This window comes from Falco naumanni, chromosome 2, assembly GCF_017639655.2.
Source record: "Falco naumanni isolate bFalNau1 chromosome 2, bFalNau1.pat, whole genome shotgun sequence".
In the NCBI taxonomy this organism is placed as follows: domain Eukaryota; kingdom Metazoa; phylum Chordata; class Aves; order Falconiformes; family Falconidae; genus Falco; species Falco naumanni.
In genome coordinates, this window is record NC_054055.1 from 66,748,951 (window position 1) to 66,773,399 (window position 24,449).

The window sequence follows — 24,449 nt, forward strand, 5'->3', positions numbered from 1 at the left end:
GGCTGCTGAGGAGGGCAGCTGGGCTGAGATGAGTCTGGGAGAGCCTTGGCAGGAGGGAGCCTAGGGCTGGGACATGTCCTGTGGGGCAGGAGACTGCATGGCTAGAGGCTGGCACTAGGGCTGAGGGCGGGACAGGGACCCTGGCAGCAGTTATCTCACCAAGAGCTGGGAATGGGTCCATCAACACTGTCTCTGCTGTTAGTAAAGACCTGGGAATCCCAACTGTCCCCTGTCTTCATAGCACTTGTCCTCACAGGCAAAAGAAACACCTCTCCCACCCAGCTCTCCATTTACTACTGCTGCTGACACCTGGAAGGTGCAGCTAAGACTCCTAACCACAATTAGATATTACATGATGGAAGTTCTGGTTTTGTTTCCTGTAAAAAAGCAAAATGATTAAAAATGTCATGTATGTAGATGCATAAAGACATCTATTACCTTAACAGAACAGGAATGTTTCACACCCATGCATCTGAGATGAAGAAACAGGCAACTAAAATTGCCCATGACTTCACTTTTGCTTCCATGCAATATAATCTTTCATTATATGATTAATCTATTAATCCCACAGGATGCCTGCCACATGTAACACACGAGATGTCCTGCTTCGGACATGAGTCAAGGTTCTGATGTGGAAGAAACATGTGGCTGCCAAAGCCACCCCATCTTTTGCAGAGGTTTGAAGATCTCTAGCAAGTGACCACAGTAAAACTCACTGAGTAGTGCAGGCGTGGGGAAAGTGGTTTTTCTGACTCCTCCAGCTGCAAAGCCTTGTGCCACACTTTTCACAGCATGAGAATCATCTCACACACCGTAGTGGCGTAGGAGTCAGCTGTCTGGTCTAAATTACTCACATGCAGGCTCTCTGTCAGCATGCACAGACAGGCATTGAATAATATTGATCAGAACTGATCAGTAATTAAGTATTGGGCTCCGGCCTGGACACTGAGGAAAAAACCAAATACCAAGTATCTGCTCACTGAGCAAAATGCATGCATCCAGGACACTGACAGAGCTGAAGAAACTTAAGAAAACAGATCTACAAGGACGCAAATCAGGTTTGAAGGGCTAACCTCCAACCTGGTCCCATTTAGAGTGCTTGAATTCGGATGATTAATGAAAGTTTCTGTTTGTTAAAGTATGATGCACTAAGGACAGGTTGCAGGCGTCCAGTCCTGTGGCTCCAACTGGTCCCTTGTGTGTTAGGGATACACAGTTAGTTTTGTGTGAGGATAGATAACTGGTGACAATGAAGCATCTAGCCCAGTTAACGACTGCTCTTGCTTATCGGTGGAGCTCTGTTTCTCCATCCTTTTACTGGCAGATTGCAGAGACCTGCAAAGTGCCTCTCCACACTACAAGACGGAACCTGCTTCACCATATTATGGTGTCTGAATCAGCAGCCTCAGAAGAACAAATCTCAGCTGGGTCTTTTACCCTTCTGCTGGAAATATTGCAGGATTCAGTTTCTGAGGTGGTTTATTCTAGTTTCTCAGTCCTTAGGCAGGTATCCCATGTCAGAGAAGCACTTAACCTCGTGCATACACATCACTGTTCAGTCAGAACTTACTCCTGGGGTGACTCCTCTAGTATCACTTTCCAGGAAAGAAAAAACCCCTTCCTCTGCTTTCCCTTTTGGCAAAGGAGATATACGTGCACAACAAAATTGAAGTCAATGGGCGTTAAGCACATGCTTGAATGCTTCCTTGAATTGGGAGCTCAATTTCTAATGTGGCAGTGATTTGTAGAAAGGATACATGGAAACATGAAGGCGTCTATTTTAAAGGTCAAACTCACTGCTCCCATCTTATTCTGCTGCACTGTTGTGGTTACAACTTGCTTGAAGGCTCCATGAAAACCATAGAAACACAGCACAGATACGCCAGTCGTGACAGTTAAGTCTGGATGCGACTGTTTTATCAGAATATAACATGGCAGAATTAGTGCCAGTTACTATAAGAGTCAACAACGCGTGACTTGTTTTACTCAGGTTTGCACCTGGGAACAGTGCCAGGCAGCAAGGGGAACATGACTCATGCACACAAACATGCACACTCAACTCTCCTGTTTTGCGTAATGTACAGTCATATTTTCTTCAAGTGGGTGGTAAGGAAAGTATTTTGCTTTGGTGCTGCTAGGCAGACAGCATCCCCCCCCCCCCCCCCCCCCCCCCCCCCCCCCCCCGCCCCTTCCACGTGAACCAACAGTGTTGGTGGGTGTGGGCGAGTCTCTGGCCCAGGGCTTGCCTCGTCACAGCGCATCCCTGTGCTGGTCCTGTGACTTGCACCAGCAGCAACTGGATGGAGCAGTAGGTGGAAAAGAGCATGTGGGGCGCTCGCAGCCTGATGGGGTATTCACTTGACAGTCAATCACTGCAACACGAAGTGGCAAGGACACCAAGGACACCACCTGGGAAATTTCTCTGCTCTGCTGCTCGGACTGTTGGATGCTTTATGGCAGAGAGCAGATGCAGGAAGGTGGTTTTATAAACCGACAGTGGGAAACTACACCCAGAAGGCAGAGATGGGCACTAACTATCCCAAAAAACCAGTTAAATATCAAGGTTAAATGATGGGAGAGCTAGGAGCAATTTCCTTTCTAATCCAGCCATCCATAACCCAGTTGTGGAATATCAAGTAGGATAAGATAGAATAATTGTTTTCTTCGTTCTCCCCATGCACAAAAAATAAATGAGAGTATAAACATTAGCAGCATCTCTGAGAGGGCGAAGCTCACTTCACCTTCCTGTCTGACTGGCTGCAGCTCCCACGAAGCGCCGTGCTGCCAGGCAGCAGAATAGGCAATTCTTCCCTTAAATTGTGAGCATTGAGCCATGAGCAATCAGAGCCTTTTTATGTACCTCTGATATGGCTAGTGGCATGACCAGTAGGTTTGATCAGTAGCCTGGATGTGGCGAGTGCTAGAGCTGCAAGCCAGCCTCTGTAGGAGAAGTAGCAGTGCTCTGCTGTCTGCATGAGCCTCCTTTTGAATGCCGTAAATATTAAGGAATGTGCTACTTCTTCCAACCTTTCAGTGCTCTGTCTCTATGCGCACAGATGGGCGTTGGGAGACAGAAAGCCAAGTACAGCTAAGTGCACTGAAATGCTTTGCAGCTTTTTAAAATTTCATCCAGCATCTGAATCTGTTTATCTAACCTTTTTTTCCCCTCTCCTCCCTTTTCTTTCTCAGAGAATTGCTCCTACTGTGCGGATGAAATGCACCAAAATGCAAACAAGCAAAATATGGAGCTGAGTGACGTTGAAGGCGAGTTCCTCCATTGCCAGATGTGAAAAGAACAAGTGGTTTGAAAACCATAATTTGTTTTAAAAAAAATATAATTTGGTTCTTCTGAGCAATTTGATGATTTAATGAGCACAGATGGATGTGGGATGAATTTCTAGGAGACAAGTGTTTAATGTATCTGCTCAGATTATTCCAGGACTAAGCATTATCCTTCCTAGTGCATGAAGGTAATTAATATTTCCCATTATGGGCATGAAAAAACCCATATGATCAGTTAAGGAATGCAGATACACCAATGATATGGAAGTTAATTCATAAATCAATTAGAGAATCTTGCCTGCTGTGTATAATTAGGGTTACTTCAATTATAGCTTATTTTCGGATTTAAGACTCAGGAATTAAAGTGCCTAAAATCAGAATATGTTCCTTACCACCATATACTGCAATTGGAAGTATTTACTCAGTTTTAGCAGTCTATATCTGTTTACTCTATATCTATTTACTCTTCATTCCAGCATAGCTGATCACATGCAGCTAACCCATGTCCCCCTGGTTCTATTCTGCCACTTAAAATTGTCATCAGTTAAATGTTTCACTGTCTGGGCCATCCTGAGGTGAACTGAGAAATTTGTAGGCTATGGGACTGGCCCTGGCATATCAAATAATGCGTCTGGACTTCCTTACAGTAAAGCTTTGAAAGCAGCACCTCAACAGGCAGTTCTGGAGATGTCAGGGGATGTTCTTCCCAGCTCCTTTTCATGGCTACATGTAACTAAAGGTGTAGCATTCCACTGATTTAGTTACACTGGTGCTAAATCTGGTTTATATTGATTTAGCTTTTCTTATAGCATTAATTTAAACTGGTGTAGACCAAATTAAGTGTGCCTAAATAGGGACTGGTTTTTCACTCCTTTTACTAAATTGCTTTTTCATGGATTTTAAGGACAAGAGACTACTGTGATAGTCTGCTCTCACTGCCTTCATTACAATGCTGAAGGACTTCCCTGCATTTATTTCTGCTTCAAGTTTAATAGCTGTGCTTGAACAACAGCATCTCTTTCAGATGAAATGTTCAATCTAAAGTAAAAATATTCCCATGTCTGTCCTGTCTGCAGTCTCTTACAGACCTACCAAGCCATTCCTAAGCCTGCTCTTTATCAAGTGTACCACAGCTCCCTGTATCACTCACTGCAATGATATAGTTCTAAATCTTCCATTGTTCTTAGGATGATTCTCCAAGGCCGCTCCACTTTGCCTCAGATTTGGATCTTCTGAAATATACTGTTATTCTGTGTTCTCCTTACCAATGTGTTGAATTAGCTCTGTACCAACAGGTCTGTCCTTTTCATCACCTACCTCCCACTTCAGTCCTCTGTTCTGCAACAGCGGACACTTTATGTTGAACAGTGCAGGTACAAGACCCGACTCTTTTTGGTCTACACTACAGGCACACGCAATCATCTTCTAGTGATTTCTGACCTAGAGTTAGATTTGATGACAGTATATCGGTTTTCAATCCACTTAGTATCTGCTGTGTCGGCTGCGTACAGTTTACTCAGCAAGGCATTTTATGGTAACAAACCAGATGCCTTAGAAAAGTTTAAATATATTATCATGTCATTGTTACCCTCCCAACCAAATTTCAACCTGTGTTTAGTAAAACACTGTAAGGTATGAACTGTCCTATAGGATCCCTTATTATGCCCTGAATCATCTGCTCCATGACCTCAGTTAGATTCAGGATCAGGTGGTTTGCCCAGTCCATTCCCTTCGGCTTCTTTCATACACTCAGTCAAAAAGTTTCTTTCAAACTTCTGGGACTTTACTATCATTCCAAAACTGTTTTAAATATCAACTCCAGGGAGTTCCCTAGACTGCTTTTTGAAAACTTTTCAATGGTTTTGTATAAAACATGTTCTCCTCAATCTCGTTTAGAGTGAAAAGCATTTCAATACCATTGTATCAGTGCATTATCTGTTCCCTTCCCAGTCCTCAAACCACAGCCTTGTAGAAAAGATTTACCTGAAGCCAATGTGACACTGCACATGGAGACCCAGTTCTTTTCTCTACCTGTCTCTAGTCAGTTATCTCTCTCTCCACCTGCTGTTGTATTTTGATGTTCCTAGTCTACTCTTTGTGGGTTTGCAAGGCCAGTTACTCTAAGGTTTCAAGCAGGCTGCTGAAATGAACTCCAGAATCACTGGTACATTCCTCTCCAGAAGTCAGCTACATTTTTGGTAACGGGTCACTGAAGATGGCAATACCTGTAAATATCCTAAACAGGAAGAATTTGAAACAGTCCCTGTTATGGCAAAACAGGCCAGAAAGGGCCTTGATGAGCAAACACATCACCCCTCTTGCCTCTAGGCAGGAAACACCACATGACAACTTAATAATTTTGTTAAAACATAGGGATCTCATTTAAAAAAGTGGCCTTTGCTAACAGCTGAGAAAGCTCTGCTGTCATTCATATTTAGACCAGGGCTGTAAGGTGTCACGGACAGGTGCTGCTCACCACTTTTTTAATCCACGAACATTAAACCTGCACTGTGTGCCAAATGATTTTCAATGGGCAGGTGCATGTAAGCCCTGTCTTCCTAAAAGACAGCTGAGTCACCTACAGTCAATCCACACAGCAGCAAAACTGCAACAGCCCTTGAGCAAGTTGAACTTGCAGCCCTCCTCCAAATGCTCCCTGAAGATGCAGGTGACATCAGGAGATACTCAACTTACCTTTCCCGGGGCAAAGGCTTGGGCTCTGGCCGAATAGCTGCCATGGAAGAGAGGGGCTGCCTGGCAGGAGAAGGGATGGAAAAATTCAAATCCAAGGAGCCTGTTTTCCTGTGCAGAGGCTCCAGCCCCATGGCTCCCTGCATTTCACTCTCAATAGGGCACGAGCCAGCTCTGCCGTGGCTGGAGAGGGAGGAGAGCTCAGGTCCCACCGCCCCTTGCAGGACTCCTTCAATGGCTGCCTGGGGCTCGTGTGTGGGGGACACAGATGGTGGGGAGCGTGACTTCTTTTTTGTTGATGCTCCTGCTAGAAGTTTCAGCAGTCCACTCTTCTTCTCCTTCTGCAAAGGAACCAAAGGAAATATGGGCAGTGAGCAGACATACCAACTCCATTTTTCTTTTGGAAAATCGCAATGTGTGTGGCAGAGAACCTCCCAAAACTGTCACGACTAGAGATGGATCCAAGTAGAACTTGAGCTTTTGGTAATAACAATCCTGTGAAAATCCCTCACCATCCAACAGGGCTTTAACTCGTTCAGCAGAGTAAGGACCTAACATACTGCAAAGATTATTTCTACTTGCAAATCCACCCAGGCAGTGATCCTGTGCCTTTTGAAAGAAATAGTGCAGTTACAGTGGGACAGAAAAGGTACAAACTTCCCATGCAGAGAAGGCAGCAATCAAAGTGCTGCTCTCGCCCTCTCTCTTCCAGCAGAATCCTGTCTCTCAATACAGAAATTCCCCAAAAGTAACAAATCAGACTTTATGGCTAAAAGCTTCCACTGGGGAGCACAAGGGTCTGAGGAGAGATTTCAGATCCCAGCCCACTGCAAAAGAAATGCTCATCTTTACTGCCTCATTTACCACCTGATGCAGATTTACTGTAGGGAGAATGGAGGCGCAGGGCAGTGGTTTAATAGTTCTATCCAGCGTGTGCTCCTTTTCACATCCTGCATCACACAGCTGTACCTATTTGTGTCTCCCTCCCAGAAGTGGGTCACCTCTCGTGTCTTAAGGTAAAGGCATTGCCTTGATGTCTGAAGATAGACCACAAAATTCACAATTGGCAATTGCAGTGGCAGTGCATGGAAGGTTTCAAAGTTCTACAAGGGCTTTTGATGCAGAGGAATGAAAACAAGATAACCAGCACCCTTTCAATTAATGTGGGGAGAAAAAAAGAGTTCAGCCTGCATTACTGAAGAAACACATCTGACCTGGTGTGCTTTATAGCAGTGTGAGAAATCCTGCTGCACATTTACCTCAAGCACACACAAACACCAAATATTATGTCCCTCAGCTAGAAAGGGTAGAGGGATTGTGTGCAGAAACTGGCCACCCTCCAGCACATGCAACCAGCAATGCTGTGCAGTAAATTTTCCATTTTTTTAAAAGACACAAGAAGTTTTACAAAAGGTCTGTTAGATTTCCTCTTCTGTCTGAAGCACAAGCCATCACCCAAGACTATCTTCAGAGACTCAGGGCTGTGAAGTTTAGCTAGATTTGATAATTTGTTCTATAATAGGATCCCAGGGGATAAAAATGAACCCAGTTACTGCAATACTTATGGAACAGAAACTCTCTCTCTATCTTCAAGCAGGAACACTCTTTGGAAATACAACCCAGTAATTTATTTATTCTCTGTAGACAAAATGTCCCATGCAAGGTTTAAAATTATGCTCTTTTATGTGCTGACTGCTGAAGTAATTTCTCAAAGCAGCTTTAAGGAATAGGAGGGCTACAATAAAATAAACATAAGCTTTTAGAAGATGGTTGGATTTACTGCAGTAAATGTACTTGGAATATCTGGTATCTCTGCTCCCAAAGTTCTTTTTTGCACTCTTTAGCTGTTACAGACTGGTAAGAAAACAGAAATACCTTAGATGTTAAGACATGGAAGAGCTAAAAAGAAGCACAGTTGTAATCACAGAGACAACGTCCACTGATTTTTGAAGAGCGGAGTCTGAACTACGCTTCCAGATCTCAGTCTCCTGCATACCACTGGTTCCAACTATATGTTCTGTTTAAAAGGGTGTTTGTCACTTACAGGATGAAAGGATCCATCCTGCCAAGATGTTCATCCAGGCAGAATCCATGGAAGCTAAGGGAGGCTGGCCATATGGCACCATCAGGTCAAAAATACTCAATAAATTCCCCTGGAAACAATAGAAAAGCAGACTAAATGCCCCTGACAAACATCTTTCCCCAATGGGAAGGGACCTTTGTGGGAGCTGTAGTAGGTATGCACGCTGGAATTCACCTGAAACACCAGAAAAATACATCAGTGTTTCTCTCATTCTCTAATTAAGAAATATTGCTGCTGTCATCATTATATCAGATTTTAAAGCTCTTCATGAAATTGCAAAACTCATCTTTCCCAGTAGCACACTGAACCAATAGCTGCAATGATCCCAGCATACTGTGTCAATATGCATTTGAAGGTGTCTAAAGGTCAGTGACAGAATACAATAGCCATTGTGGGGCTCTGGAGAAACCACTATTGTGCAGCAGTGAGCACTTTGAGCCTCTTTAATTGGCAGCTTTGCACATCCAAAGTAACTATGTGAACTAAAGCCCTGTATAATGAACAATTAATATTCCTATGTGGTAGCAGCTTTTCTAATTTTTGCTTCTAATTTAAATACCTTGGCAAATTTTCATTAGAAAAACCTTGTGTGACTTAGAGCACTTAAAGCATAGAAGCAAAAACCTTTGGAAAGAAGGGGATGCATATATTCACACCCATCTGCACATTAGAAAGCAGATGAGTCTGACAGTCATTAAATTTTGTTTACAAGAATGGCTTCCACTCTACGTGGTTAGCCCTGGCATAAATTTCTACGCTCAAGCTATATCCCTCAGATAACAGAGAGCTATAATGAACTTACTGATGTACCCTTTGTTCTACTTTAACAAAAGGAAAAATAAAGAATTGATTTTTAGCCCTTAGTCCACTGTCCATTTCACTAAACTTTTGAGACTAAGATCAGTGTTCTTTAAACAAAGAGGATGACTTACTTCAATTGCTTAGCCTAGTCCTTCTAGTCAAAACCTGAGGAGTCCCGTGCTTCCCATGATGGCCCTGGGCAAGATATTTAGAGGTGAACTGATACTAGCCACTTCAGGCACCTGGAGATTAGACATTACATCCAGGTCTTTCTCCCTTTGAGTCTGGCAAATGCTCTCAGCCTTCTGGTATCCCATTGCCAGACCCTCTGCCGATGCTGCTCAAAGCACTTCAAGCACAACAAGGACTGTCAGGAGCTGATAATTTACTGTGATGTCTCTCATGAAAAACAGATTGGGTTTGAACTTTGGTTGATCAGCAATTCAGCCTAAACCCCTTCATGCCTCCTCCCTCCATCTGTAAAATGGGACAAAGTTAAAACTCCTCCTCGTGCCATGGGACTTTGTTAATGACTTCAGTGTTACAAAGCTGTGCATTTCATTGGGAGTAACCCGTCCTTTTCCAAGGCTTTAATATTAAAAATAGGAAAAGATTCAGAATGGGATGTTAGTATGCAGTCCCAGTTGTGATTTATTGCAAATGTCCAAGTATTATGAATTCATTTAATATTTAGTGTAATAGCAGCCATCCTTCACCAGAAATTAATATTTATATGGCTGTCTGAGACAGTCCTTTCTTCAGCAGTTTCACTGTAAATCAATGAAGCGTTAATGGGCATAAATGCTGTAGAGAAATCTACACTGATTGGTTACAGGCTCTGTGGGTTTTCAAAAGAGATAAGAAGTTTACAGAGGACATATCTGATGACTTTCAGGAATTAAGTTTTTGAATGAAAAGAAAAAAGCATTACTTTTTCCATTCACAGATGTCTGTTTTATTGTTTTCTAGGAAATTTGTAATCTACAGAAACAGCTGGGTAATTATTGAGTTTTCTTTGTCTAGTAGCTACATTTCCAACTGACTGCAAACTGTGTTTGACATCCCTACCTCCTGAACCTGCCAAGGTCAGACCTTCACATCTGTGTTGATGGATGGATTCACAGTATGGACAGCACTTCTCCCATCTCCTGGTTACTGCCCACATGTTTAACTGAATTTAAATCGTCACCTTTGTTGCTCAGGTTTTATTCTAGGACATTCAGAGTAAAAAATTTCAAACCATTAATTTCACAAGGAACAATACTTTGTTTAAAAAAAAAAGGCAAAAGAGCGAAATTAGCTCTTTCAAATACATCTCAGGCTGCTTCTAGTTAAGCAAAAAAGGACTGTGAACATAGACGGTATAGGCAGGTCAGAATTTCTTACTTCTCTAGTGAAGCCTATGCTTGAGACTCTGTTCCTATGGTGTAGCACGAAGGAATCTCTGTGGAAATAAGTCTCTGGAAGCACAAGGATGAGATCAGCAGCATTGCTGTGACTCTGAAGCATGCACCTGGGGAAGCCAGCACTTGGACAGGTGTGAGTTCCCCTCAAGATCTCACTGTGGGAACATTTGGAAAAGTGAATACAGTCTGAGCTTAAGAACTCATGAAGGACTAGATAAAAATTAAAGTCTCAGATATGTAAATGTTGAAATATTTTGCTTCACAGTAATTGGGGATGATTTTTCCCCTCATTAATAACCCCACTTGAAGATAATAACTAGCTCTTCTTTCAGCTTCAGAGATGAGATGAGCACAGAAAGCAGCTACTTCCTTGATGACTGAGTGGTAACGGAGTCCCCTGTCTGCAAAGCAATAATCATGCCATAATCCGAATACCAATTATACGTACTGGCTATATTAATACAGATCTTCTTCTTCTTCTTCTTTTTTTTAACCCACTATAATAAACAGAAAATTCTGTTTTAGTTTTCTTCATCTGCAACTCCTAATACTTAATTTCCTACCTATTATTATTTCCTCATTAAATAAATGAGGAAACCTTACTGCAGCTGATAGAAAAACTGGCTCCAGCCATTGAAATGAGATAATTTCTCATGCAACACCAGTTACATCAATAGATAAGAGAGCCGGAGGGAGAAAAAAGGTTTCATTTAAAAAGGAAGAAAAAAGAAACAAAACTGTTTAAATGCTGCCCTGAGCCCTACAGAACAAATTAGGAACTCATCTACCAGTCAGTACCCCAAACCACCACTTTTATTGCTTGTTTAACATGGTCAGTACCTGTTTCAGTAAATTTGAGTTAGTGTCTGGAGAACAGTGCATTTTTATTCTGATTCCAACTACTAGTGATTGATGCTTACACTGAAAGAGTAGGTGGTATTTTGGATTACGTCTTTTAGGATAAAAGCTATTCAGGTATTTAAATCTGTAAAATTATTTGACCCAAGATTTTGATAATTATTTACAAAGTAGATTATAAAAACAAACCAGCATAATCTCAAAAGCAAGCTTCAAGTCTGGAATGTCTTTGGATAGGTATTTATTACTTGCAGTTTGCCACTATTTCTCATGAAACAAGACAACAGTAATTACTACACAATTCCTTCTGATTTTAGGGTAAGAGTAGTTTTGTATCATGTATTGTATAGAAATATTTGCCAAAGATTCAGTTTTTAATGGAGACAACTGCTTCTGGCCAGAAGTCGATCATTATAATCTCAGTATACAAGCTCCATGCCGAGGAACAAAAAGGATTTTGGGATCATAATTCATTAGCTTTTAGATCTCAGTGATAGTAACATGCATACATACATGCACAAACATATTAGACTGCTGATCACTAATTTGAAGATAACTAGTATTAAAGCCAAGAGAAAATAAAATGTCTTGCAGCTAGACCTGATTCGGAATTTCAAATGTTTTGAAAACAAAACTGAGAAGAAATTTGTGTTCAGGTCCCAGTACAGCAAAGCACATAGGCACCTCATCATGTGGTTTTGTTGAACTGGGGCAGATGCAAGGCTCTAGAGACTACTAAAAGACATAAAGAGGTAATCTAAAAACATATTTTCATATTCAATTCAGATGGAATATTAGATCTTTCAAGCACTGGAACAAAGTTAAAGGCTAGCTTAAAGGCAAAAACCAAACCCCAACCAAAACATGTAGAGGAAGCAAAGAGTCTCAGCTATTATTGAGCTTCCTGGAGGCTGCTGAGTTTGTAACAGGCAGAAGGTAAAAGGAACGCTAACACAATTAACAGTGAATGAGGGACAGGTGATCTGCTATGCTCATACTGTCTTTTTTCTGTGTTCAATGGAGGGGGAAGCTGGTGGATGGATAGTTCTGTATTTCATTGCTTTTCCAGGTCTGGTATGTAAGGAATAGGTGATGGTTATGCAAAGGATGGAAATTTGTTAGGATATGCAACTTACTCCATGCCCCAGTAACAGTTCTCAGTGATATTTTTTTAGTAGCAACAGCTGAAACAAAACACCAGTGAACTCTAAACTACTGCTGTGATGAAGTAACTTGAAATCGTGTGCTGATAAAGTGAAATGCAAGGACACCACCAAAGAAAGTGATAAAACTACGGTCCTCATGAAGACTGTGGCAACACTTCCACTTACTTCCAAGCACCCACTGTCTCTAGAACTAAGCTCAGCTGGATGTGTTTTGGTTCTGATTTTAGTCCATCTCTTCCTTTGAAGTGTGAACAACCTCTCTGGGGACACAAAAGAAGGGAGTAGGCATGATATCCTCGTACACATTTGACATTCAGCTCCCTTCTTCACTCAGCAATCCACTGGATGTTTGATTATCCTACAGCAAGTAAGGGAACTTCACACAAAGCACTGAGATCTCCCCTTCTCTGATCCGCTCTCCTGCCTCCAGCACAGCCTATACAGAGAGGCACAAAGTATGCACTTTCCCTGGGGAATGTGGGCTCCCATCTCATTTCAGGAGAAAACTCAATCAAGGAGTTTCATGCAAGTGCTTCTAGTGTGGTATGCCCAAGCAAGAACAAGAATTCCTGCTCAGTTGTATAAAAAATCCACATCCTTTATTTCTAGAAGGGAACCTTGGTACCCTGCAGAGCTGGGCACATGCTGTGGAATCCTATGTGGAAGCAGGTAACTTCCTCAGAGTGAAAAAACAAGATCCAAGCCACTTTTTCCTTACCAGTATCTCCTGCTGACTTAGTGTCCTAGTTTTGGCTGGGATAGAGTTAATTTTCTTCCCAGTAGCTGGTATAGTGTGTTTTGGATTTAGGATGAGAATAATGTTGATAACACACTGATGTTTTGGTTGTTCAGTCGTGATTAAGGACTCTTCAGCCCCTCATGCTGCTCTGCCAATGAGAAGGCTGGGGGAAGAAGAAGTTGTGAGGGGACACAGCCAGGACAGCTGACCCAAACTGGCCAAAGGGATATTCCATACCATATGACATCATGTTCAGTATATAAAAACTAGGGAGAAAGCTGGCTCAGGGCCACTGCTCAGGAGCTGGCTTGGCATCAGTTGGTAGGTGGTGAGCAATTGCATCGTGCATCACTTGTTTGGTATATTCAAATCCTATAATAATATTAATAACAATAAATCCTAATTATTATTCAAATATCAATATAAGTTTTAATAAAGATAAAATACTATTATAATTACTATAATTATTATTATTATATCTTCCTTTTCTGTCCTATTAAACTGTTTCTATCTCAAGCCATGAATTTTACTTTTTTTTCCAGTTCTCCCCCCCATCCCACTGAGCAGAGGGAGTGAGCAAACAGCTGTGTGGTGTTTCGCTGTCTGCCGGGTTAAACCATGACACTCAGACACCTGTTCTGCTTGTCATATTTTGTGAATCCCATTTTCTAGACAATTAATTCTACCCCCACGTTGAACGGGAATTATGAATTCCAGTGCAAAGCATGAGCCTTAAAGCTAATAAACCTTCATGCTCAGCAAAAGTTAATGCCCATTCTGAACCCGGCCAATAAACAAATGCAGTGTGCACTCTGGGAATACAAGGCCCAAGTGTTCCCATTGACTCTGTTCTGCCTGACACAGAAAGGGAGTCACTCCTAAAACCTGATGCTCAGCAATGTCAAAAAGGCAAGAGAAGACTGAGAATTGTTAGGAAAGCTCTAGAGAAAGAGTCAAAAAACATTTGTAGAAAACAGCACTATGGGAAGCCCTGTCATGCCTAACTTCCTGAATGTTGTGTCCTATTCTGGCCACTGCATCTGGAATAGGGTATTGCAGAACTACGAATAACACAGAGAAGGGCAGTGAGGACCAAGAGAGGTGTGAAACAACAACCATACATTGGAGATGCCTGCCTGGAAAGCTAACAACTGACGGGAAATATGATAGTGGTCTACAAAATCCCTGTCTGCTCCGAGAAGGTAACTTGGGAACTGATGGGTTATTTCCCACAATACAGGAATTAAAGGGAACCTCATGAGATTATCAGGCAAAAGGTCAAAACTAAAAAATAGGAAGCACTTTTTCACACAACACATAATTAAATAGAGACTTAATGCACACAGTATTGTGGAAGCCAAAAGTAGGAACAGGTTCAAAGGGGATCAGGCAAATTAATGGAGAACAGACCTAGCAAGGGCCATTAAAAGAATGGTATGGATCCAACCTCTTCTTCAGGGAGCCCCAACAGGTAAATGAAACAGCACTTACAGCATACACAGGGTGACTTCACCTCACTACAAAAGAGATCATAAGAACAGTGAGAATTATTGCTATGATTAAAAAAATCAGCTATTTGGGCAAGAGCATAGGAAACAGGACAAAGCCAGGAATGAGCCCTCCCCTGTGCCCTCCCAGCTTTGGGAAATCAGTTGTTCAGAGACTTCCTCAGCTGCAGGGGTCTGAGAGAGGGCAAAAGGCGCCCGGCAGGATGCAATGTCAGCCAAGGAAGAGACACAGAAGGTTGGGAACTGCAACCCCAGAGAACTTTCACAGCCCTGCAACTGCTGTTTGGATTCCTCAGCTCCATCTCTGCTGTGCAAAACATCATAGATCAAGGGCTGCAGCACTCACTGCACCAAGGAGAAACAAAAGTACCGGTGATGGGGCTGACAAAGCCCTATTGCTTCCCAGAGCTCAGCTTGCTTCCTAACCTGGCACTGCACTGCCTTTGTACATACCAACGGCTTCCTTGGAGCTACCATAGGGGTCTCCTACATAATGTTACACCATGTCTTGAAGACCTACCCTAAACTGAAGCCCAGCAAATGTTAAACCTTTGCTTTAATACAAATCAAGTATGACTAGATGATTTAGGCAACTGTGGTAGACTAACTGTACTTTCCAGAGAACTTAAGCAAAACAGCTGGACAGACTATGAGCACCCTTCTGAAACTTTAGGTTAATTTATTCAAACTAGAGGAGAATCTATCACAGCTTCACTGACGACACAGGATTCTGAAATGAGAAAAAGATATACAAATACATTAACTGTTAGACAAACTACTTAGTGTTTTTAAACAGGATGATTTAAAATGACTGGTTAGCTTGCTGCTGCTTGTCTCTCGTAAGGAAGTGAAAAAGATTTATTGGTCCTGGGGAGCAGTGGGAGCAGCACTCATATTTTGCAGAAAGCCAGAGCAAGCACACTCATTGAACACCTGAATGAAAAAGAATCAATGACAGAAGTCAGGATGTGCTTTGGCATACTCTAATCTTACACGTAGTTACCTCTGGCTCTCCCCATTCACAAGGGATGGATTTAATTTCAGAAGCAAACAGTTAAAATTGCTTGGTCTTGCTTTGTAATCTTATTAAATGAGAGGCAAGTGAGACTTGTATTTTTATGGAAAGCAGAAACATGTGGGTAAAAGGTTTGGATTAGTGGAGGTCATCTTGCCCATTGTTGCTGATGTATCTATTCCTGCTTGGTTGATACTGTTTCACCAGCTGTGCCACCTCAGGCTGTAATTTCAGCACTTCCAACAAACTAAATAGTATTGGGCTGGCCTGCACTCAGAGGGAAGATTGCTTGTGGAAAATTCGGGCATCACAAGAGGTATATTCTTCTCTTCAAAATCAATTTCCCATGGAAGAGAAAAAGGGCTGTCTGTGGGCAATGAAAAATTGTCAGCATTTGTGTGTACCAGGCACTGGAACACATTACAGTGAAGCAATTCCTACAAACAATTCATCAGTTCATATAAGATGCATTTAGCTAGAGACTGAGGAGTCAGCTGAGACTGACAGAGCATATCACACCTGCACGGACTGTGGCCTGGAGGTGACAAAAAGCAGAAGCTCCTCTTGCTCAGGAAACGTATTTCTGAAAATCAGCTGGGCTTCACACTACTGCTGGGGGAGCCTGGACTGGGTGAGGAGTGGGACTGAGAGGTGCCCTGACAGTTCTCAGATAGTCTGACATTGTAGATGTAGGACCTTGACACCATCAAAGCCACGAGCATGAAAATTTCGCTCTCTCTGAAGGCTGCCCTCCAGTTTTGCCAACTCCCACAGCATCAAATCTGAATATCCAAAAAATTATTCCTAGTGTATTAGGTCTTGCCCCTGCTCCCTCCTGCCCTCATGAAAGCATATTTCAAACAAGGCAAGTGATACTTTATTAGCATCGAGAAGAGAAATACCAATGCACTCAAGCCAGTGGCTTCTTTTCTGGGAGTAAGGGGAATCTCAGCCTCTCAGCACCCATGGGAGTGCAGGGAATCCCAGCTGCTCTGTTTCCATGGGCTTCAAAGGCCTCGCTGTACCCAGCAGCCCTGCACAGGGACAGAGCCATTGTCCGGTGCACTGAGGTGTGATCAGTTATCACGGTGCATAAGCTTTGCAGACAAAGCAGCTGAGGTTTCTGCAACCTCCCCCGTCAGCTGTGCTACAGGCATTTCAGTCCTACTACATTTCCAAGTGATGCCCTGTGAATTAGTCCTGGGACACACTGAGGTGGCTGAAGTCCTTTTCTCTTACAGGGTTTAATTGATCACGTATACTCTTTAAAAAAATGAAGAAAGAATCCCAGGATCATTTTAAAAGATTGCAAAGTAAGCGGCTGTCAGTGTAAGAGGAATGTCCAGGCATGTAAATGACAATTTCTTTGATGAAGTGACCAAGGCACTGTGGCTTTCTAAATGTCACAACACTCGGCTTGTAATTACTAGTAAGCTTTGCAATAGCAAAAGGCTTGGTAGAAGCTGCTCAAGGCCTGGCAGCATTTGTAACAAAAGCGTCCTCTCTTCATCAAAAACTGAATTTCACCTGTTTTCCTAGTTTCATCTTTTTGTTATTTAAAAAATAAAAATGGAACCATCAAAGACCATTTGCTAAAAAAACCCCTCCCAATTCCCTTAAACTTAAGTCAGGTATTTAGGAGTATAAAATTCCTCTTTCTTAAATTAAAGAGCTAAGCAAGAAGAGTCATCAGTGAGAAATAAAGCTAACCAAGGGGAACACACTGTGGCTTTTTTTCCTTTTGTATTAATCCTGGTTTTACATTGCAATCCTACCTCTCCATTCTATCTTCCCTTACTTTGTTTGTTTCACCCACTTCTTTTTCCCTGACACATGACCTGTAGGTATGATCATATAATTAAATGCAACTGAGTTTCACTGATTTAACTAATTACCACCTGTCAAGTGTGCCACCTAAGCCAGTGTTCCCCATTTCCTCATCCTACCCCAACTGTGAGAGAACATGTTAGCTCAAATGTCGGGCTTAACCTGATTTGGGTAACCCAAGATGTCTGAGGACATGCTTTATGCCAAAGCTGTTAGTAGGATAATTTCAGTGGTGCAACCAGTGAGCAGCATCTCACATAGGTTACACACATAGCCAGTCGCATCTGTAACTTAAGAGGTCTCTGGACACAAATTTGTTGCTTGTCTGGAGTGGGCTATGCAATGAGGCAGTGAAATCTGCTTGGTGTTTTCACATGTGACTACTGCAGAAATAATTAGCAATGACAACACAGATAGAGCGTATTCCTCTTTATTATGCTAGCTAGTTGACTGATGCAGAAGAGGTCAGTGTGACCTGAAATGAAAGGTGGATTCTGCCAACTAACAGCAAGAAATGGTCAATTTTAACACACAAGCTCAAAATGCCTCTGTGAGATGTTGGTCACATACACCTCACATCTGAAAGATGGAAACTATAAAGATAAAATCACTACTGCACTGGAGCAGAAATGACAGCTTTGTCATAATAGTCCATCTCTGAGCCCACCTACCATAGATGAAGATGAAAAACCCTTTACACAAGTCAGATAACAGCGCAAGATTTCCCTTTGACCGCAGTTGTTGATTGACTGGTGGTCTGTACAGACTGACAGCCTTTCTTATTTTCATTTTAGCAAAAACAGTGTGGGTAAACAGTGACTTAGAATTGTCTCATCTTCAATTTGATCATGGCTGATTGGAACGTCTCTGCCTATAAAGATAACAGAATTAGTAGTCCATTAGTTAAGCAATCACGACTGCTATTCAAGCTCCTGTACTATGATTACTTTGCTCTATCTGACAACCTTCTCACAGCAGAGCAGGCAATATGATGAATATCTTGCACAAGTTTGTTCTTTCAGCTTCTTCCTGCTAGGACAGCAATGTGTGTGTTTGAGGGATCTGTTCTAGTCTTGCACTTTCCCTCTTTTTAAGTCAGCAGCATACATGCAAGAACTCAAACTGCAGATAACCAGTTGTTACCAGTTGCTTTGCAATGTTTTCCAGTTTATGATTTTCTGTAAAACCAAGAGGACATTTCAAGTAGGTACCAACAGGGCTTGTCTCAGTCCCGCTGCTAGTCAATCTTTTCATTAGTTACTTAGTAGGTGAGCTAGAGAGTGCACTCCTAAAACCAGCAGTGGGCAGTGAGCTGATTAGATCTGCAAGCAGTTGGAAGGTATACTGGTTTCAGTTGGGACAGAGTAGGCTGGGGGCACATGAGAAATTGGGAAGGGACACAGCTGGGGCAACTGACCCCAACTGACCAGAGGGATATCCCATACCATATGATGTTGTGCTCAGCCATAAAAGGTGGGGGAAGAAGGAGAGAGGGGGGACATTCAGAATGCTGGTTGTCTTTACAAGTCACCATTATGCGTGACGGAGCCTGGCTTTCCTGGAGATGGCTGAACACCTGCCTGCTGATGGGAAGTGGTGAATGAATTCCTTATTTCACCTTGCTTGCATGTGCAGCTTTTGCTTTACCTATGAAACTGTCTTTATCTGAATCCATGAGTTTTCTCACTTTTACCTTTCCAATTCCCTCTCCCTTCCCACTGTGGCAGTGTGGCTGTGTGAGGCTAAGCTGCCTGCCAGGGTTAACCCACAACAGAAGAATAAGCAGGGTAAGAATTTGGAACAATTTTCCTAAAATGGAGAAATCCTGAACCACCATGGTGAAATCTGCAAAGACAAGCATGACATGCTACTGTTAGGAAAGAGAAATCAAGTGCACAGATGCAAAATGAGAAGTGACTGGCCAGCCAGCAGCTCTGCAGAACGGGACATGGGAGTTACACTGGATCACCAACTGGACATTAAGTCAAGATGCTGCTGCAAAAAAGATGAACTTCATCTGGAAAAGTATTACCAAACATTTAATATGTAAGCCACGGAAAGTGCTTATTCCATCCTAACCGGCACTAACAAGGTCTCAGCAAAACTCCACACTGGGGCACGGTTCTTCATGAACCCAGCAAGCTGAAACCTGCCCAGAGGACAGCTGAAAGCGCAATCGGAGGCCTAGAAAGCATTACCTGTGAAGAAAGGCTAGGAACTGGGCTCAGTGAAGTTGAAAGAAGACAATTCTTGAGGACTGAACACATTATTAGTTCTCTGATAGGTGGGGCTGTCAGGAGAAAGTTGATCAGCTGTTCATCTGGAGCAGGACGTGAAGAAGCAAGATTAATTTGTAACCATAAAAGATTCAGGACGGGTAACAGGGAATTTTCTGGCTCCAGGAATATGAAAGGACAGGAACAGATTGCTCAGGGAAGTTGCAGAATGATCCTAATCGAACGATTTTCAGAAAAGTTAGACAGATATCTCTGGTGGTTAGTTGGCATACATCTGATTTTCTCACAGCTGGTGACTGGAAACCCATCCCAGGCCTGTGGGGCCACCATCCTTCCTACCTTCTCTGTGCCCCTTATCCTGCTGGCCAGCTCTATCTCTTGGCCAGGTAGCACCTAAACCTGCCAACCAGGAGTATCTGGCTTAGATATAAAACCTGCCCAGAAAAATTTAAAAAGTTGGAAAATCAGTTCTTGCTGTCCTGCTCAAAGCCTAGCTTACGTGTTTCCTTTGACACAGAAGGCACCATTTGTGGACAGGATCTACCTGCCTGACCTTCCCCCTTTTCTGTCTCAAAACTTAAGATATGAAGAATAACATGATGTTGTACAGGAGGGAATAGAGATCTCTCAAGTCATCATAAAAGCCAGCTACTTCCATTTGAAAATATACCAGTACTGAATTGATTGTGAATTGTGACTAAAATCTACAGCGCAGGAAACCTACCTTACTGCAAAATAAGTTGGCCATGAACTCACATTAAATTACTTCTTCTCTCCCTGGGGCATCTGGTGATGAAGTCCAATGCCAGTGGGCTGCTAGTGTGCTGAATACAGTGAGCTGTGAGTGAAGGTTAATATTTTAGCTTCTGTAGTCTTAAGTTACAGAAACGTACCAGTGAATATTAACCAAGCAAAATATATGCAAAAAAGCAAAGCAACAGGTTGTGTCCTGCCTTCATAATGAACCGTTTTTTAAACGATTCACTGGTTGACACCCTATATTAATTGATTGCAGGCAGCCTGCAGATGTAGTGTCTGAAAAGTAACTTTTGCATGGTGTACTTTCTGAATTTCTGAGACTGATCTCTTCTCCAGAGGCCATAATAACAGCATTTTTCCCCCAGTCCTTCAGAGATCAGCATTTGCTCCATATCTTGACTTGGTCTGAAGGGAATTACTGGATGCTTGAGACATTCAATCAAAAAAACAACAAACCAGACTGACTTTAAAGTGGCTTTACCATTTGGCAAAAGAAAAGCTGAGGGCTTGTGAATGTTTCTGCTGCTACTGCAAAATGAAAAATAAACAAAAATGTACAAAATAACATAAATATCCCTTTGCTATAACTTGGGTATGCCCTCCAGCTATATGACAAAACCAGAAACGTGACACAGGTATCTGTTGTCTGTTATAATGAGCTGTTTCTACGGTACTGATGTTTGTCAGAAACTGCAATTTCATTAGAATTCTTCTAACAGAGCTTAACGAAGTATTTCTACATTGACACTAGATATTTTAACTCACTTATTACACATAACCATAGAGAAAACCAGGAAAAATACCAGTACCTGTGTGACCAAAAATAGAAACATGGGCACTGAAAAGTTGACTATAGCCAATTTTCACAGGAAAGTTCAAACTTTGCCTCCATAAAACAACTGCATTGGCACTTGAGATACTTGTATCTCAGTGAATAATCTCTGTTGCCTCTTGGTGGCTTAAGACTTACTGGATGCTGAATTCATAGTTAGAAAACCACTGAGGAAAGTGTGTGTCCTGGACACATGTGAGCCCAAGATGCCACCAAGTCTGACACGTTACAAGTTGTTTCATTGTTTTCAAGGCATCCAGCTTCTTACTGTGTTCTTCTGCTGGAACGGTTTCATCCTGCGTGTTTTCCTTCCTGGGAGTGGTGGGGCAGTGGCAGCACCATGCCAGCTCTGTGTATTACTGCTCCAAGGCAGAAAATGGAGGACAGGGACAGGCACAGCATTCACATTCCATTTTTTTTTTTCACCTGTGCATGGGAATTGGGAGCTTGACACAAGGGAATGAGGGATCAAACCATGTTCTTCAGGAATAGGGCATGGAGAGGGCAGAAGCTGTGATGGGATGCTCAGCTGCAGAGCTATATGGTCTGGGCTGGGGCCTGGCCCCTATGATCCCTCAACAGCCAGACTGTGTCAATGTCTCCTATCGGTATCATGAGAGTGCTTACATGTCACACGACTAATCCAAGGAGAAGCTTGCCATCCCCTCCCACAGCCTGGCCCCATTCAGCCATCTGGTCCTGTGTGATTCCTTCTGCAGGCAGGGGAATGCCATGGGAACGCCAGTGCCGGGATGCTCACACACAGACACGCACATGCACTCGCACACACACACACGCCTCCAGCCTTCTGCTTCCAGCTCTCCCTTGCGTGCTCTTTCTTTTGTCAGTCCTACTTTCCTCCCCAGGCAGCACTAAGGATTTAGTAAAAGCCCATGGGTCCTCTGTGTTATAAAATCAGCTCCTCTTCAGGTGCCAGAAGAACGCTGCGCTTTGGCATCCAAACAGCTTCATCTCAAGTTAGTAGATAAACTGAATTTCCTCTTGAAGCTAAAGCACTCTCCATCTTCTCTTTCCCTGGATCTGCTTCCCCTTACAGCCACAGAATGCAGTGCAGAACCACTCAAAACAGCATTAGAGAAATCCACTGTGGACACTTGAGAAATCCTGTGACAGCACTATGAGGCAGATAAGCAGAGGCAGGGGGAGAGAAGAGAGAAGAGGAATAGCTTTCGGAGAGTGCTTGGCAGCAGTCAATGCTTGAAATATCTGTGGGGAGTTTGAAAGCATTTCCTAACATCAAAAATGTGAAGAAGAAAAAGAAATTTTGATCAATGGCTTATTGCCCTTGATCTAAGCAAAAGAATCCTAGCCAGTCAGAAATAACAAAAATCTGTTTTATTGTAAAGCTGAAGTTTTCTATGTTTTGACAGCTGGGCTCATGCTTTTGGCTGGGTTATTTGCCAGCCTTAAAATACTCATCAGCGAGTTGCCAGGTTTTTGTCCTTTCAAACTGAACTCTAATGATGAGGGAGAAGGTGCTGGTGAGATTTTAAGCACGAGTTCCCCGTCCTAAAACAGAATTTTGTGGCCTGCATTTACATGACCAGAAAAAGAGGTTTCTACTCCCTGGCCAAGTTTCTGGTGAATCACTTGCTGGTCACAGAGCCAAGATTTGCTTTCTGGAGCATGGGAAGCAGTGGCTCATTTGTGATGAAGACAGCCCCCTCGCCTTTGTTGAGAGGAAATGGATTAACAGTACATATTCTGTGCACAAGTCTTGAGAGAACTGAAATAAAATATTCCACATTAAAGCATCCTTACTGAAAACAAACTGGAACACACGTTAAACTGAAAAGTCAAATCTGACTGAAAATGGTCAGTGAAATGCTGGTGTTCGTGGTTTCAGGACCAACTCAGATGTTTTACAGAGTACCCAAGCAAATTAGTGTCACAGAACTTACCCTTTACTTTTTTGAGGCAAACATTTACGCTACTATTCCAATGTTGCTTCCTCTTAATGCTTTCTATATTTTGATACATTTACTCTAAGAACTCAAACCAGGCTTTTCTGCTCTTGTGCAATTTGGGCATCGTTTTGCATTGCTTTAATTTAGCCACTTAGTTGTTATCATTCCATTTCATACCTGTACAACTTAGGGAGTTTTCTTAGGTGAACCAGTTACAAAGTGAAAAACACTAAATCATTTCATATCTGCTATGAAGACTGAATTCCTCTTCCAGAAATTCAGGGTCACTCACACTGACTTTGTGTCTGAAAAATCTACTTTCATCAACTCTGTGCTTAGCTTCCTTTACCTGTCCCAGGGTGACCACTATTTCTGTGATGTCATTTTACATCTACAAAGTCCTTGCAAGCACTCAACACTTTTGAGTTGAGATCACTTTTGAGACTGATCTTCCATTTTCTGGGTAAGGAATTAAATTTCTTAAGTGGATATGAAGTGATAACAAAACCTTTTCGCTCAGGGACATGTTAATATGAGAAGAGGTTGCAATGCAGAGACTAACAGTAAGTGAAAGCTGAAGGTGCACCTTGTAGGATCAGGTCCTTTGGGTAGCTTCAGTTCTGCCAGCTGACAGCTTGAACAGGCAGTTGTAACGTGAACTAGAGTCAAAGAACATCTCAGACTTTACAAAGGGCCTTTGATCTAGTCTCCAACCCTACATCAAGCCAGGGTGGGCAACTATGCATGCAGGTGCCAGGTCAGCACTGAGGGATGCTGCCTGATGGGACTGGGCACTGGGCTGCAAATCAGGGCAAGGCAGAAGCAGGCACTGACAGAAAGGGGGAGTAGTGGAGAGGGAGGTCTTTCTGGTCATGTCTTTACTGGCAGATAAAACAAGGCCAGGATTTAGTATCAAACCCTGGTCTGCATCCGTTAACCATTGTGGGTTTGGCTTATATCAACTAGCATTCTTCCAGGACAACGTATGGGCATGCTTTTGGCCACACCACGTACCAAGACTCTTCTCAAGGAGCAGCATGGATGCAGTCACCCTGTTTTGGGCAAAGAAGAGAGTTTAGAAATGTCATGCAGGGACACTTGCAGGGCCAGAAGCCAGGCCTTGGCTTCTTCTATTTTGTCATGCAGTCCTTATACCAGGATCATGCAAACATACTTTATCTTTGAGGAATGAGGATATTTTGAGCAGGAGGACCAATATTTGAGAAAGTGAGTGACACTGGTGAGGACAGATGTTTACTGATTCAATCTTCACATGCAAAACTGTTGGTGCATGTACAAAGTAATTTTCTGAAGATG

At 42.6% G+C, this 24,449-nt stretch overlaps 1 protein-coding gene across 1 annotated transcript in view; it reads right to left on the reverse strand.

Annotated features, from left to right (window-relative positions):
• The window catches only part of SH3RF3 (SH3 domain containing ring finger 3), a 257,818-nt gene that overhangs the window by 8,135 nt on the left and 225,234 nt on the right, over positions 1–24,449 (reverse strand). The window contains exon 9 of the mRNA XM_040584167.1: positions 5,977–6,314. Within this exon, the coding sequence (XP_040440101.1) occupies positions 5,977–6,314 (338 nt within the window). The remainder of the gene's footprint in view (positions 1–5,976; positions 6,315–24,449) is intronic.